The sequence below is a fragment of the Equus quagga genome, chromosome 5 (genome assembly GCF_021613505.1).
Source record: "Equus quagga isolate Etosha38 chromosome 5, UCLA_HA_Equagga_1.0, whole genome shotgun sequence".
Lineage (NCBI taxonomy): Eukaryota > Metazoa > Chordata > Mammalia > Perissodactyla > Equidae > Equus > Equus quagga.
In genome coordinates this window covers 33767861-33783517 of record NC_060271.1, presented here as the reverse complement: position 1 = coordinate 33783517, position 15657 = coordinate 33767861, and the positions used below count along the sequence as shown (strand labels likewise).

Genomic DNA, 15657 nt, shown 5'->3' with positions numbered 1-15657 from the left:
TCTGGGCCTCCACTGCCTGAGAAGGGGGATGACACATCACTCCTCTCCCCCACAGGCCCTCTAGAGCCCCTTTTCTTCCCCCCCAACCCCCCCTCCCCGGGCCTGTCTTACCTGATGTCTGAGTCACACTCAGGCTCCTGTCACTGTGAGCCGTGTTGTGACTCCCCGGCTGACAGTTTTACAACAAACACATTAAAAGCTCCCGGCTCTGGGGCTCCTGGATGTGGAACAGCCCTGGAGAAAACCCTCTCCTGGCCTTTCTTAGCCAAAATTCCCCTCCCAACTCCTCTCCCCCCAGGGGCCTGCTCCACCGCCAGTAACTGCCTGAGCCCAACATGGAGCTGAGAACTTTTTTCATAAGGAGCAGTGATTGGAGGAAGACAGCTTGCTGGGTGGGGAAGCCTGAGCCGTCTAGGGCTGTGGGCCCCAGGGGAGCCAGGCTCATCCCTCAGGCCGGGACCTGTGAACTCAAGGAGGCAAAGACACCGGGGACAGAGCAGAGGTCCTCCTCAGCCCTGCATCTGAGGACAGGTGACTACAGTGAAGAATGATATGGGCGCATGACGCTGAGCGCTGCTACATGCTGGGTGTTGTGTTAATCCTCCCAACAACCCTGCAAGGCAAGAGCTCTGTCATCTCCACTTCCCGGACTCGGGAACTGATGCTTAAAGAAGTGAAGGAGGGGGCCAGCCGGTGGCGCAGTGGTTAAGTGTGCACGTTCCGCTTCGGTGGCCTGGGGTTCGCCGGTTCGGATCCCGGGTGTGGATATGGCACCGCTTGGCAAAAGCCATGCTGTGGTAGGCATCCCACATATGAAGTAGAGGAAGATGGGCATGGATGTTAGCTCAGGGCTAATCTTCCTCAAATAAAATTAAAAAATAAAAAAAAAAATAAGTGAAGGGACTTATGACTTGCTTAAGTCCATAGAGCTAGGAAGAGAAGGAGCTGGGATTTGAATCCAAGCTGCCAGCTTCCAAACATTGCTCTTAAGACTGGTTACCTCCCAACACACCGGCCCTCATCCAGGAAGCCCGAACCCCGGCTGGCAGAGACCTCAGGGGAGCAGGAAGGGACCCAATGCAAACCCAAATTAAATTAAATGGATTGCCCTTCAAGGATGGCCTTGCCGGATCCAGCTTGTCTCTCCTGACATCTGAGCCCAACCCACAGTGGCCTCCACACTGCCTTTGTGCCTCACGCATGGAAGCCCCGGTTCCCTCCTTCCATCCGCCACCAGCAGACAAAAAGCAAGCCCCTGAAGCAAAGCCGAGAAGAGAGGAGGGAGACACAGGAAGAGTTCTTTTATTGTACATTGGAGAAATAGCCCTGTGTGCTGGTTAAAGGTGCAACATACAGAATATCGAGTTAAGAAAAGAGGGGACAGGGAAGGGACGAGAAGAAACCCCTTGAGGTCCAAAGTTGCAAACAAAAAATGGTAAAAGATTTCCTCACGCGAGAGGCATTTTTGCAAATACCATGCAAAACGGGCAGCTGGTGTGCCTTAAGAGAACCCCTATAAATAACAGAAAAGACACTCCAAGCATTCCTTTACGGGGACTCAGAGCACAGGGAAAAGAAAGGAAACCAAAATGCCTTTTGGCATTTCAAGATATTTGGCACTCTTGTGATTACATTTTTTTTTACAGTCCATTAAAGAGAATAAACTGACACAATATTAGAGGAAAAAAAACAGGCTGCTTACACCAGACTGCAGGGAGAGGTTAGAAAAAGCTCAAGCATTTTTTTTCTTTGTTTTTTGTGGGGTTTTTTCCTGACATATAAAATGTGTCCATTTGCAATAACTTGGGCAAATAGCTTGCAGCGACAAAGAAACACAAGCTTTACAATTCATTTTAAAATAAAACAAGGATTCTTTCCAGGTATCATTCCTTAGAAAAGGTCTCTTCTTGTTTTCAACACATTCCTGATAACTTCGAAGGATGACCAAAATAAAACAATATCTATAGAGATCATTTGCTGGATTTTTTTGTACATCCGAGGATAACAACATAAAAAAATAAAACTGGACAGCATTTCACATCCAAGTGCACAGAATCATTTTTGCAAGATTAAATAATGTAAACATTGGGAAGAGCCAAATCAGTGAAGAAGGCCACCACATCAAAACACCTGGTGTGGCCACTTCACTATTTAAGTAGTTTAAAATCCAGATCTATAATTGCGCAATATTCACCGTATATAAAAAGAAATGGGTATTTTGACAAATAGCTGCAACTGAGACTTCTTTTTTATTTCTTTATATGTGTGTATATAGTGATTTTTTTTTTTAATTTTTCAAAATTTTTATTTTTGCAGAGGAGCCCAGAGCCTTTTGCTGCTCCTCCCCCACCTCCTCCTCCTCACGCCTCCTCTGTCTCCCGGCCTGACACGAGATACAGGTTGTTGATTTCATCGTGGGTAGCAAGCTAGCAATAAATTTCAAAGTGCTTTCTCTTTTCATGCTCTTTTTGCCAATAACTGTTATCGCCGCTCTTATTCTCCTTCTCTCCCTTAACTCATTGTCTTTGGGGGAGTTAGACACCAGGAGGTGCCTTGTCTGTCATATTTTTCAGCACGTCATCAATCCTATCATCTTCAATAACAACTGCAAAAAAAAAAGGAGAGAAAAGGAGAGGTGAGCGCACTTGGGCCTCGCCAGGGGTCTCCGACGTTCCCGGTTACGCCCGGGAGAGGCGGGGGGGGGGGGCGGGACGAGGGAGGAGGGCTCCCTGCGCGCTGACACAGCCTCTTCTGCCTCGTCAAGGGTCCCTTAGCTGCCTTCCTCTGAACCACTCCCCCCCACCTCCCACCCCACACCCCTCTGGCTGCATCCCAGCTGGGTTCTAAGAAAAAGAAGCAGAGACGGCGCAAATCCCACAGCCCTGGCTGCAGCCCGGGCGCGCACTGGCCGCTTCCTCACCCCACCCACCCTCCCGGGGCACATTTATTTAGAAGGCTCCGGGGCAGAAGAGGGAGGGGAGGAGGAGCCAAGATCTCCGGGTCTGGGACCCTCGGGGATGCCCCGAGTGCTGCGCGGGTAGCCAAGGCTGAGCGCGGAGGTGCGGGGAGCCGAGGGGAGGACGCCAGGGGCTGGTTCCCACGGCGCGCGGCCCGTCGAGGGTTCTAGCCTCACCCGGGCAGGCTCACCCTCTTGCGCGCCCTCTCCGCGCCACCCGCCAGCGGAATCGGCCTCCCAGCTCTCCGCGCCGCTGCAGAGGTCAGAGCCCCCCTCCGCCGCCGGCCTGGGGCTCGCCAGCCTCTCCGCGTCTGCCTCCCGCAGTGCCCTCCACCTCTGTCACCATCTCTACCTAGCCTCGCCTCCCTCAGTCCCTTCATCAGTCTCTCGGCGCGACGGTCACCTGTCGAGGTCTCTGGGTCTCTCTCTGTGTCTGGGGTGTCGGTCGCCTTCATTGTTTCAGCTGCTTCTCTGTCCTCCCCAGACTTGCGTCCCCCGCTCGCTGGCTCTCCCGCTCTGGCTCACTCTCCCGAGCTTTGTCTCGGTCTCTGCCCATCTCGGTCTCCTCCCCGCCCCCTGCCTCCCTCCCTGTCTCTGCGTCTCAGTCTCTCCCGGCAGCTGTCGGTCTCCCTCATTGTCCCCGCGCCTCCGGAGCTCCTCTCGGAGCCTCTCTGCGTCTGCTCCTGGGCAGAGCGCCGAGGCTCGGCAAACCCCCTCCCCTGCAGAGTAACAATGAAAAGCCCGTGCGACCCGAAAGCCCCTCGCCTTCCCTGCAGGAACGGGGCCCTACCCGACACACAGTTCCCCATGCCATCCCTTGGGAAGCCCTGGGACCCCCCCACCTCCCGGCCTCGGGGTTGTAGAGCCGGTGCAGCTGCGACTACACTGCGCAAAAGAGGGAGAGAGCAGACATCAAAAAGCAAACTTTGGCGAGGGGGGGCCCCTGGATAACCTTTCAGCCCCTGCTGCAGCTAGAAGCCGCCACGCCCCCTCGGTGACCCCACCGCGGATCAGGCTGAGCGGGAGGGGTTCCCGCCGCCAGCTCAATGCGGACCGCAGTGCGGGATCCCCCCAATTCTGCATGATGGGATTCTATTGGGTCGAAACCGGCTCCCGGGTGCGGGAGACCCCAGCAAACCTCGGCCAAGCCTCAGTGCCGGAGAAAAGGGGTATCTGGGGAGGGGGCCGCAAACTCACCCCGCTTGCTCCGGCCGATCTGGCCCAGCTTGGGCGGCCGCTTGTTCTGTCCAGCGCCGAAGAAGTTGTTGGTGTCCTGCAGGCGGCAGGAGAAGATCTGGCCCACGTCGCCGCCGTCGCCGTAGGGGCTCAGCTTCTCGTCGCCGTAGGGCAGCACCTCCGACATGGTCGCGTCCGGGGGCTCCGCGGCGGCGCCTCCTCCGCCCGCGTCCCCGCCCGCGGCGGACAGGGTCAGCGGCGCTGGGGCCGGGGGCGGCCGGCCGGAGACGGCCCGCGGGCTGCTGCGGCGGTGGCGCCGGCGAGGGGCCGGGGGGCGCCGCTAGGGCAGGAGCGCGCAGCCCGCCCGAGCGACCCGGCGAGCGCCCGCGGCTGCGCTGCGCTGCGCTCCGGCTCGGCGCGCGAGTGGCTGCTGCTCTGGCAGAGGCGAGCAGGACTCACATCCTCGGCGCGCACGGGCGCTGGGCGGGGGCCGGGCCGGGCGGGGCCGCGAGCCGGGAGCAGGAGGCTGTCCCAGCGAGCCCGGAGGGCGCGGGGCCGAGGAGGGCGCACCCCGGGAAGCCGGGCGGGCCGGTCCTGCGGCGAGTGCGGGCGGCGGCGGCGCTGGCTCGGGGAGGCAGACTGGGAGCTGCGAGCGGCCGGGCTGCGAGGGGCGGAGGGGGAGGGGAGCGGAGGAGGGAGGGCACGGGGGTGGGGGGAGAGGATACCCGGAGGGAGGAGGGGGAGAGAAATCGAGAGGGAGACGAGGAGAGAAACAGAGCGAAAGAGAGAAGGAGACGGGGGAATCGACTGAAAGAGACAGAAGAGAGAGGGAGAGAGGAAGAGAAGAAAGGGGGGAGGGAACGACTAGATCGGGATCGGAGAGGCAGAGGGGCGAGACCAGAGGAGAAGGGAAAGGAACGGGAGGGAGAGAAAGGGGGTCGGAGAGGGAAGGATGAGAGCGAGAGAGGGAGGAGAAGGAGGCTGGGACAGAGGAGCCAGCCCGCGAGCGAGCTGCGAGCGAGAAATGCCGGCCGCGGCGCGGAGGCGAGGCACGGGGAGGAGGGGGGGAGGGGGGGGGGGAGGAGGGGACCCGGGGCCTCGGGGAGAGATCCCTGGAAGCCGAGCGACGTCACGGGGCCGCGCCGGCCGGCCCGGGCCGGGCTCGCTTCCTGCCCCCGCCCCCTGCCCCCGCCGTCCCGCCCCCGCCGTCCCGCCCGCGCGGAGGGGCCCCCGCGAGCCCCGCCCCGGCCCCGCGGCCTCCGGGCGCCTCCGCCCCCCGCGCCCCCTCCCGCGGGGTGTTTACCCGGCCCCGAGCCGGTGCGCTGCGGCTCCGCGCCCGCCCCGCCGCCTGCTCTGGCCCCCGCGGGGAGCTGGGGGAGTGGGGGTTCCGGGAGCGGAGGGGCAGCGGACCCGCCGAGAAGGAGAGACGGATGCCGGTCTCGCTGGGGGCCAGATGCTGGGACAAAAGGTCGGAGGGTACCAGGGCGACCTGCAGACACGGCCTCCCCCGCCAGCCACAAGCCGGGGAGCCCCTTCCGCCCCACCCTTGCGCCTCACTTCAGACTCTCGGGGCCCGGCCCCCTGGGCCCCACACTCTCCCTCCCCTACTCCGTTCGTTCGCCCTGGAAGGCCCCGCTCCCCACCGCGGCTGTGGACTCGGGCTCCCACGGGGCCTCGGAGCGGAGGCGGAGGGGGGAGGAAAGGGCAGCCCCGCCTCCCGGAGGAGAGGGGAGCGCCTCATTACGCCGGGCTCGCCCGGGATGCCTGGCTCTTGGCGTCCGCTGCGTCCGCCGGGGACGTCCCGGGCCTGCAGCCCTCTGCCCTCGGGGACCTCCCTTCCAGTAACAGCCGTGAGCCCTGGGGAGAGACTGTAGCTTCTGAGCCGAGGAGCGCGCTCCCGCCTCCGGCAGCGAGACTGGGGCAGCCCCAGAGGCCTGGGAGGCGCATCTGCCAAGCAGATGGTAACTCTGAGGGGGCAAGGCGCGTGAGGAGGGCTCGTTATCCTCACCCAGAGCCAACAGCACCTGCTCTCCCCCTGGAGACCGCCTTCAGTCAGCGGAGCCAGCCTGACCGCAGAAAGGGGCAAACATCCTAAGGTCATGCAACCTGCTTGCTGATGGCAGGGCTGGGAAACATCTAGGTCCCCTGCTGAGAGCTCAACCGGCTCGACCTGCTGCCCTGCAAGGGGTCCCGTCCATAGTGAAAATGGCCTCAGGTTCCCTCTCCCCTTAAACCTAGAACTCTGGGTGTTGGCGGGCTGGAGGGAAACGGGTGAGGTTTTTTAGTGACGTAACATCTGGTAGAGGGGCTCCCTGGGAGAAGCCAGCCCAGCCCCCTCCCCAAGCTGTGTAAAAGGGTCCTCTGGCCTTCAGAAGCCAGACACCTCTTGGAGAGGGGCTGGGGATCGGGAGACGGAGGCAATGGGGCAGAAAGCAATGGGCATGACCTTTGGATTCAGGCCTGGGTTTGACTCCCAGCCCTGTCTGCTAGCTGTGTGACTTGGCGCAAGTCGTGTCCCCTCTCTGAATGCCCATAATCTCAGCTGTAAAACGGGGCATGTGGCTAGCTAGCTGCCTATGCGCCTCACAGGACTGTTATGAAAACAAAATGGAATCAGGCTCCTGGTGCCTGGCTGAGAGTGGATGTGCACTAAACATTTGAGAAATGACTTAATGAGTAAGAAAGAACAGAAGCACTTCATCCATTCCCATTTCAGAGCCGGCAGAGCTGGGAGGATCCTTAGAGATGACCCCGTCCAGCTTCCTCCTTTACAAAAAAGCCCAGAGATCCCGCAGCTTGTCCGTGGCAGAAGCAACAGGTCTCCGGCTGCCCTCTGCTCCAGTCCGCATGCCACCCATCTCCGTTCATTAAGGCTTTACCGAGTGTCTGCTTTGAGGTTACCACCAGGCCAAGTGCTGGAAGAGAAAACAAAAGCATAACAAGCAGCATGATGAAGTTACAACAAGAAGCTTACATTTGTATCATGCTTTCTGTTTTCTCCCCCAAAGCATTTTCACATCCATTATGGGCTTTGCTTCTCAAAATAAATACCTTTGGAGGTAGAAAGAGGAGACGTCCTACCCCTGTTTAACTGATGTTAGAGGAAAGAGGCCAAGGTCACAGGCTGGTAATGGCGCCAAGAGAAGCCACTCTTCCCAGCTGATTTCAGGTCCCTGTGGGGGACACCCACAGTGGTGACAGCATGCAGGGCTGGGAGCACCCTCCTCATCTCGTAATCACCTGGCTCCTTCCTTGCTCCTGAGTTATGAAGCAATTTACACGTTGAGCACCTGCCACAGTCCCACTGTACAGAAGGTAAGCAGAGAGGCACAGAGAGGGCTGACGAATTCCTGCACACACGGCACACACACAGTGAGAGCAACCTGTCTGTTTCCACCCCATCTTTTTCTACGTTTACCTCCCCTTGTTCCAAAGAAGGTTAAAGGTGGCAGCGTCCCACATTCCGAACTCAGTAGCCACCCCCTTACGGAACCACACGCCCCTCCCAGGCACGTCACAGTCAGAAAAGCATCTCCATGGCCATCCCCTCAGAGCCTTCCATTAGCCTTCGGAAGCGCAGGACTGGGACAGTCAGGCCCATTTTGCACATCAGGTACCTGAAGGTTGAGTGATGTCTCCAAGGTCACAGAGAAGTTCTGAAAGGGGAAGTGTGAGTCAGAATGGCCTTCCTCCACCTCCAAGCTGTCTCCGTCACAAAGGCCTCACTCAATCCTCCATTTTGTCCAGCCTTCAGTGGGGCATTCCTGTAACCCGGAGCTCCAGACCTGGGAGACACATACTCTGGGACCCCATTCCTGCCTTCCTCCACAAAGCCGAAGCTGGCTCTGAGCCAGATGCCCAGGGCTGTGTTAAAGATGCCAGGTCCAGATGGAGGGATGGACCAAGTCAGGCAGGAGTGGGGGCTGCCCTGCCTCCCCACCACTCAGCAAGGAAACCTGGCAGTACACAGTCTGGTGCAGTAGCCCAGGGCAAAGAGGGCAGCCTTCACTGGGGCAGCCAAGTTAAAGCCCTGCTCGGTCATTGCCTAACTCCATGATCATTTCACCTCATTGTGCCAGTTTCCTCATATGTCAAATGGGGATAATAATTATTCCTACTAGTGGTTTGTTCTGGGGAAGGAGATCATACATCATATTCCTGGCACACAGTAAGTCCTCAATAAGTGTAGTTAATTGGTTATTGACTCTCTTTGTGGCCTTGAATAAGCCGATTCTCTCCTCCAGGCCTCTGGCTCTACATCATAAAATAGGAAACTTGCAGAAAATCACATCCTTTTTTTCAGCTGCAAAATCAGCCAGTTCTTCCAAATCTGAAGTAGATAAAACCCGCTTAAGGCAACGGTGGGGGCCTTCCCCCTCAAACCTCACCTGAAAGCTCCTTCACGGAACCCTGGGACTCTGCAGAACTGAGAACCACAGGACTGGACCAGCCCCACAGACATTCTAGGGTTAAAAATAAGCATTTGCAAGCCCCTGCTGTGCACCCAGCCCAACACTGATGTTGGTGGATGGAAAAAGGGAAGTCAGCCCCAGCAGTGCTCAGCATAAAATAGACGCGTGGCACATATTCGCCCCCTTTGTTCCCTTTCCCCTCTCTCCTATCCAGATGGGGAAACTGAGGCATGGGCAGCAGCATCAGAGAGTGATGGCAAGACTTAGAGAACAATGTGGCTGTTGGATGCCTCACCCCCGGGCGCGGGACATCTGCTGGCTGCTCAGGCCCAGGACCCCATAAAGGGGGGGCGCTGGGACCGCTGAGCCTTGCCAGAGCTGGCTGAGACCCTAGATGGTCAGCAGGGAAGGCCAGGATCCGGTGCCATGTCAACGGCCAGCGGGTCACCTCTAGAGAGGCTAAGTGGCCTCTCAGGAGGGGACCACCACTCTGAGCCAAGGCTGGATAAAAACCCACGTGACCCCCATCCCTCTCAACTCAGTGACTGGAACCTGGGTGCAGGCAATTCCCCAGTGGCCTTGCAAGGCAGGGTCTCTGCCCCCGCCTCCCACAACATGCACATGCGCACAAACGCACAGTGAGAGGAAAGCGTGTGCACTGACTGGAGGGGGTTCAGACCTAGAATCGAGGAATAGCAAGAGAAGAACAAATGCACCTGTCATCCGTCCAGCAACATCTGTGAGGGCTTTCGCAGCAGACGCAGTCCTTCTCCCAGTACAACTCAAGGAGTAGTAGCTTCTCATTGTTTATTTGTTTAATCACCAAGACCTTTTCTTCAAATAAAATCTTACAAGAAAACTCAATAAATAACAATAGAGAAAGGACAAGCGGCTGGGGAGATGGGGGCTCAGGACCCCACCCTTCGGGCTCCTCATACTCCCCAGAGAGTCTCCAAAGAATGCACAGAGCTCCGGCTGGGTGAATCCCCGGGGAGTTCATCTTGTCCCCCCCTCCTCCCATTACAGCTGGGGACACTGGGCCCAGACGGGCATGCTGGAACCCAGGCCTCCTGCTCCTGTCTCCGCTCAGACCCCGGCACAACTGCACACTCGGAACCGGGGCGGGGAGGGGAGCTCCAGCACGGCACAATTGGTCAGAAAATAGAAAGGCTTTGTCGACAATGATGTTTGCTGTGTTTCTTTAAAACACAGTAAAAAGATCAGAGGGTACTGTTTTTAAAGTTTTTCTTGTACCGACAACCCCCAAAGTGAGAGTTCCACTCGCTCTTCAGGAAAACTTAAGCAACAGCGAGGACAGCTGGGAGGAGTGGAGGAGCAAATCTCGCCAGGACGGAAAAGGGGGATAAGTGGTGTCCTGGCTGCGCTCTCCCCACCTCCAGTCACTCTGCATCCTCAGACGAGGATGGAGGGAGGGGTCCTGGGAACTCCCAAGAGACATGAGCAGGTGGGGGGTGCTGGGGCTCTGTGCCTCCCTGGAAAATAATCACCCCTCTTGGGCTAGGAAGGGGGAGAGGATGGCAGACAGGCCTGGCACCCTGGTGCTCTTCCGCATCCCCCAGACCCTGGGGCAGACAAGGGCAGGAGGACATTAGCGCCAGGGACAAAGGGCAGAGGCTCAGGGGGTCGGAATCGCCCGGCTCCAAAGCCTGGGCTCTGAGTCCTTCACCTGGCCTGTCGGGTCTCTCCCACCCGGGGCTCCCGAGAGGCCTGAAGGCCCCCGACCTCACCAGAGCAATGAGCTGAGCCAGACCATGACCACTAAAGGCGACCAAGGAGGAGCCGAACCCCCCAAGTTCAGAAAGGGCAGCCACCACCCTCTGACCCTGAACTCTTACCCCTGAATCACCATGAAGAGCTCGCCATGCCTCAGGATCACGCCCATCGCTGTATCATCCCACGCTCACAACCACCTCAGCAGGCGGCCGTGACTGTCATCTCTACCTTCTACCTTCCACAGGGTTCTGAGGCCAGAGAGGTCGAAGGGTGAGCCCAAAGCTGCACAGCCCAGGAGGGGCCGCAGGTCTGGCTCAAGGCCAAGCTCTCACCTGCTGGGTGACGCTGCCTTGCTGAGGACACCTGGGCAACAGGAGACCAGAGACAAGCCTCTTCTAGTGTCCGTACCTGGCCTGCCCACAGAAACCGAGGGGGTGTAGATAAAGGAGTCCCACACTTTCATAGGCCGAGGACCCCTTTGGGAATCCGATGAAAGAGATGGATTTTCTTTCCCAGACGCAGGAGATGGTGTCCACAACTTTCAGGGGATCTCTGAACCCCAAAGCCACCTCACATGAAGAACGCAGGACTGAGTCCTATAAATGACATTCCCCGCCAGTGTCCCGTGACAAGAGAAGGCCTTTTACACCTTAAGCCCAGAGGTCCTCACCTGAGTCTCCTCTAAACCTGAGGTCAGACGGTGGGGCCTCAACCCTGAGCGGAGGATGTGGCCATCGACTTCTGTGCCCAGGTTCCCACCGAGGGGACTGCGCACAGCTCTGGACCCTTGGTTCCCACGGGCTGTTATTCAAGCACTTTCGCATGCCATGGGTGCAACGTCTGTGGTAACCCTGTACGGTGGGCAGGGCAGAGAAGGGGTGCCTTCCCATTGTACGGTGGGGAAAGGGGAGTCCCAGACGAGGAAGAGGAGCTGCCCAACTGGAGAGAGAACCAGGACCGAGACCCCAGGCTCTCAACCATCAGCACAGAGCTCTGTCCACAGGAACTGGTGACCAGCGAGAGAAATGACGGTAAATCAGAAGACCTGAGTTCAACCCCAGCTCCACCCGCTCCTCCCTGTGTGCCCTGGAGGCTATGATAGGTTGGGGGGGGGGGGGGGGCGCGGTTGGTCAGCCTCAAAGGGAGACTGTGGGGCTCAGACAAGGTGCTGACTGACATAAGAGCAAGGGACAGCTCCTCACAGGGAGTCCCAGCACCCAGAGCCTTCCAGGGCCTGCAGGGGTGGACAGAGGGCCTTTTCTTCCTGGGAAAGGAACTTCCATGTAACCCAAGGAGCAGCCACTGCACAGTCACAGGGGCCCTCCCACCCTGCCCTGCCAGGCCCTGGGCTGAGCAGGGGAGGGGGGAGAGGGGAATCCGGTCTGGGAGGGTAGATGCCAGGCACAGGTGAGAAAGATGTGAGGAGAGAGACCCACGGCAGCAGACAGAATAACCTCGGAGAGGAAGACAGAGGCGCATGCGAAGGAAGAAACTCTTACACACGCTCAAAGGCAAGAGGCAAACAGGGCAGACAAGAGGCAGAACCCCCAAGTAGAGAAGTTGACAGTTCTGTTTCCTACAAGAGGCCACAGAGAAGGGGAAGTGGGAAGACAGAGGGCCACAGGAGCCTGACGCATAGGAGGGAGAGCGAAAGGCAAGGACGGACCGAAGGAGATGAGAGCCAGGAAAGCAGGCCAGGCTAGGAGAAGCAGGATTTCTCCACTGAGAAAAATCTTCTGGGGAGAAAATCAAAATCCATGCCATCCAATTTTTTTCAGCATCCCTTTACCAGTGTGAAGTCATCGGGGTATTTTAAGAACATGTGACGCATTATGCATATCTAGTTTTTGTTGAAAGAAATCATGGTTAGTATATTTAAAGATGTGAATGCTTGGAAAATTATAGGGGGAGAAATGTGGGATAGGTCCCCCCCTGAATTTTCTGGGTTTTTCAAAACTTTCACATCTGCACCCAGCTTCCTGGTGAGTTGGGCAGAGAGAGGAAGGAACTGGAGAGAAAATTCCTGCGTCTCCCCCTCCAGGCTGTGCCCAGCTGCTCCTGGGATCAGCAGCCTCAGGTAGTCCTCAGACTCTGCCCTGAGGCCTCCCAGGCCTGTTCCCCGCCCCACAGGGAAGAGAAATTGCACAGGCCTTTGGAAGCACAACCCTAGTTTCTCTTCCGAGGCCTCCAGGCTACCTCAACCATGGGGGCACAGCGCCACCTGGCGGTCAGAGTAGAGATTGCAGTATTAGGAGGGATCCCATCATGGGTCCCAGGGTGGGGAAGGGTAGGAAGAAACGAAGACGGTGTCAACATATTGCAAGTATGTCTGAAGCCCCGCCCTGTGAAGCACCTTAAATAACCAGGAAAGACTATGAGGGGATGCGAAGCCTGCAGTGATGCCAAGTTGGACATTAATATTTATATGACCTCATTTGTACCTCCTCCCCCAGGCTAGAGAACATTCGGGTTACAGATACAAGGTGCCTGGCACACCAGGTACTTAATAAATGCTTGTTGAGCTCAGCTGTGGCCCTCCAGAGTCGTGGCCCAGTCCCGGAGGAATCTGGATTTGGGGTGCCTACCGTGAGACATTGGCTCTGCCAGAGACAAAGCATGAAGGTCAAGAGCAGAGGGCAGTGTCATTTCACCAGGCAGGCCCTCTCCCAGGCCTGCTCAGCCCCTCTGACCAATGCCAGTGTCGCTGGCTCGGCCTCATGTGTCCCATTCCTGGGGAAGGGAAATGCCAGGTCCCTCGGCTGGAAAACAATAAGGCAGCTGCAGGGGAAGTGACTAATGAGCACTCCGGGGAGCAATTCAGGACATCATCAATGGAAACTTATCTCATTCAAAATTGATAAGCTAACACTATCTAATTAGAGAGAAAATGTGCTGATCTCCCCAGCTTTCTGAGATGTAGTCCAGAGGCTGTGGCGGGCAGCTAGCCCGAGGAGGGTCCACATCTCATCTCTCCGACCAGCAGCCCCCAGGAGGGCCTCAAAACTGCGCTCCAGGGTCCCTCCTCCACTCGCTGTCATAGAGATGCAAAATGGCAGAGCGGGATGGAGCCTTGGAGCTTCTAATCCAATGGCACACAGCAGTGGAGCCAGGACCGGAGAGAAAGTCAGCTTTTGGGCTCCCAGTCCAGACCATTTACGACCCTGTGATGACATTGCCCTGACTTTCCTGTGTGGAGTCCTCAAAGCTCTGGACAGGTCACTGGACGTGATGTTTCTCCTACACAATTCATCCATCTTGGCTCCCTAACAGAGGCTCTTCCCTCACTCTTTACAACCAAGTTATGGCCCTCATCTCTGGTCCAAAAACCAACTCGTCCAGGCAGCCTTCCAGGATTGCTGGCCCCACATCGACTATTTCATTTGCTAGTTTACTGATTCATTCCACGTATCTTCAGTGATTAAGAGTTTAGGCTCTGCAGTCAGACTGACTGGGCTTAAATCCTGTCTCTCTCTTGTGCTTGGGCAAGACATCCAACCTCTCTGGCCCTCGGTTTCCTTTTCTTTAAGGTAAGAACAATACAAACACATACCTCATGGTGAGGATTAAATGCCATCAATCACGCACAGCACTTAGTGGGCACCTAGGAAAGAGCAGCCCTAATGTCAGCTCTAATTAGTGTATGGGATGACCTGAAACTTGTCCTGGAGAAGGAAAAGAAATAAGATACAATTCCTGCCCAAGACACGGGCAATATGGCGAAGAGCAGGAATAGGCAGGTTGTGGAATCTCAGAGGATGGGCACCTAAGCTGGCCTAGGTATGGAAGGTGAGGGAAGGTATTCTGGAAGAGACATCTAAAGCTGAGTTGTTGTTTGTTTTTGAGGAAGATTAGCCCTGAGCTAACACCTGCCGCCAATTCTCCTCTTTTTGCTGAGGAAGTCTGGCCCTGAGCTAACATCCATGCCCATCTTCCTCTACTTTATACGTGGGACGCCTGCCACAGCATGGCTCGACAAGCAGTGCATACATCCTCACCCGGGATCCGAACCAGTGAACCCTGGGCCACTGAAGCGGAATGTGTGAACGTAACCGCTGTGCCGCTGGGCCTGCCCCTAAAGTTGGGTTTTAAAGTGTGAGATGTTAGCAAGGTGAAGAAAGGACCAGAATTCCAGAGGCAGGACTTGGCATGGACAAAGGCTGTGAGGCAGGGAACAGCAGGACATGTTTAAGGAAACTCAACAGCTCCGTGTTGCTGGAACCACAAGCGGGAGACCTGGAGGGATGCAGAGAGGCTTGGAGAGGGGCCGGGGCTGGGTCACACAGGCCTTCAGAAGCCATAGAGGAGCCAGGGCCTGAGGCTGGGGATGACGGGGAGCCCAGGGAAGAGCCTCAAGCAGAGGGGGGACGTGGTCAGGCAGGTGTTTGAAATAGGTCATTTCAGGCTCTGTGGGGTATGTGTTCTCTGCTTGGCTCCCCTTCAGCAATGATACACTGCCCTTGGTTCAACTATTTCGAATGGTCAGGGAATCTGCAGGCTGATCTCAAAGGCCCCTCCCGGCTCCAATATTCTGGGAACCACAAATATTCCCAGCAACCGAGAGTCGCCACACCTCCCCAAGAAGGTTTATTCCTTTTCGAACAATTAGGATCCGTTAGAAGACGTCCCGGCCCTCTGAGGGCAGGGACCGTGTCTTATTCACTTCTCCCTCTCCAGGCACAGAATAGACATTTAGCAAATGGCTGTTAGATGGATAAATGCCCATCAGTGATACCGACTTGACAGGCTCCTCCTCTGAGCATTCCAGAGGCACTGTGGGATCACCAGCATCAGATTCAACCCCAACTGGAGTTCCCACGGCCCAGGACCAGGGTCGGGAAGGGTGTCACCGATTGGCCTACTTTGTCACGTTGTGGTTGTTTGCTTTTTGAATTTTCCATCATAATTCTGAGTGAATTAGGATTCCCAAGACCTGCCTTCCGCTCCTGCTCCACCGGGATGAGCTGGGGAACCTGAAAGCGTCCCCCTGACGTCTGGGAAACCACGGTGGGACCGCAGATCTCAGGTGCTGGGTGTCTTGATAATACTCAGTTGCCTCTCGGACCACCTCCTGTCTTAGCCTCTCAGGTTTAATGTGATAAATGGCAAAGGGTGTAGGCTTTACAGTCAGAGCTTGGTGACCTTGAGCAATCACATAAGCTGTAAGGAGGGGTGAATGGGCCTCCTGTGATGGTTTGCTGTAAGTCTTAGAAATGACACTTGTAAAGAACTTAGGTGCCTGGCTCATGATGACACGTGGCTGTAGGCAAAATGTAACCCCGCTGAGCCTACTGTCCTCCCCTGTAAAGTGGGGGGAACAATATCCACTTTGTAGGACCACAAGCAGTAATGCACACAAAGTGCCGCGCACAGACATTCAAA

General features: G+C 56.8%; 1 protein-coding gene across 1 annotated transcript; it reads right to left on the bottom strand.

The window, feature by feature from the left end:
• Positions 1 to 1284: 1284 nt before the first annotated feature.
• Positions 1285 to 4783, bottom strand: CAMK2N1 (calcium/calmodulin dependent protein kinase II inhibitor 1). The gene is made up of 2 exons (XM_046662026.1): positions 4154 to 4783; positions 1285 to 2605 (listed from the first exon to the last, which is right to left on the bottom strand). The coding sequence occupies exons 1-2, from the start codon at positions 4317 to 4319 to the stop codon at positions 2535 to 2537; spliced, it is 237 nt and encodes a 78-aa protein (XP_046517982.1). The 5' UTR covers positions 4320 to 4783; the 3' UTR covers positions 1285 to 2534.
• Positions 4784 to 15657: the final 10874 nt, after the last annotated feature.

Coding starts and splice junctions, on each gene's coding strand:
- CAMK2N1 (XM_046662026.1), bottom strand. CDS start 4,319: ATGTCGGAGGTGCTGCCCTACGGCGACGAGAAGCTGAGCCCCTACGGC. Junction 2,606..4,153: donor GATCGGCCGGAGCAAGCGGG/GTGAGTTTGCGG, acceptor TTTTTTTTGCAG/TTGTTATTGAAGATGATAGG.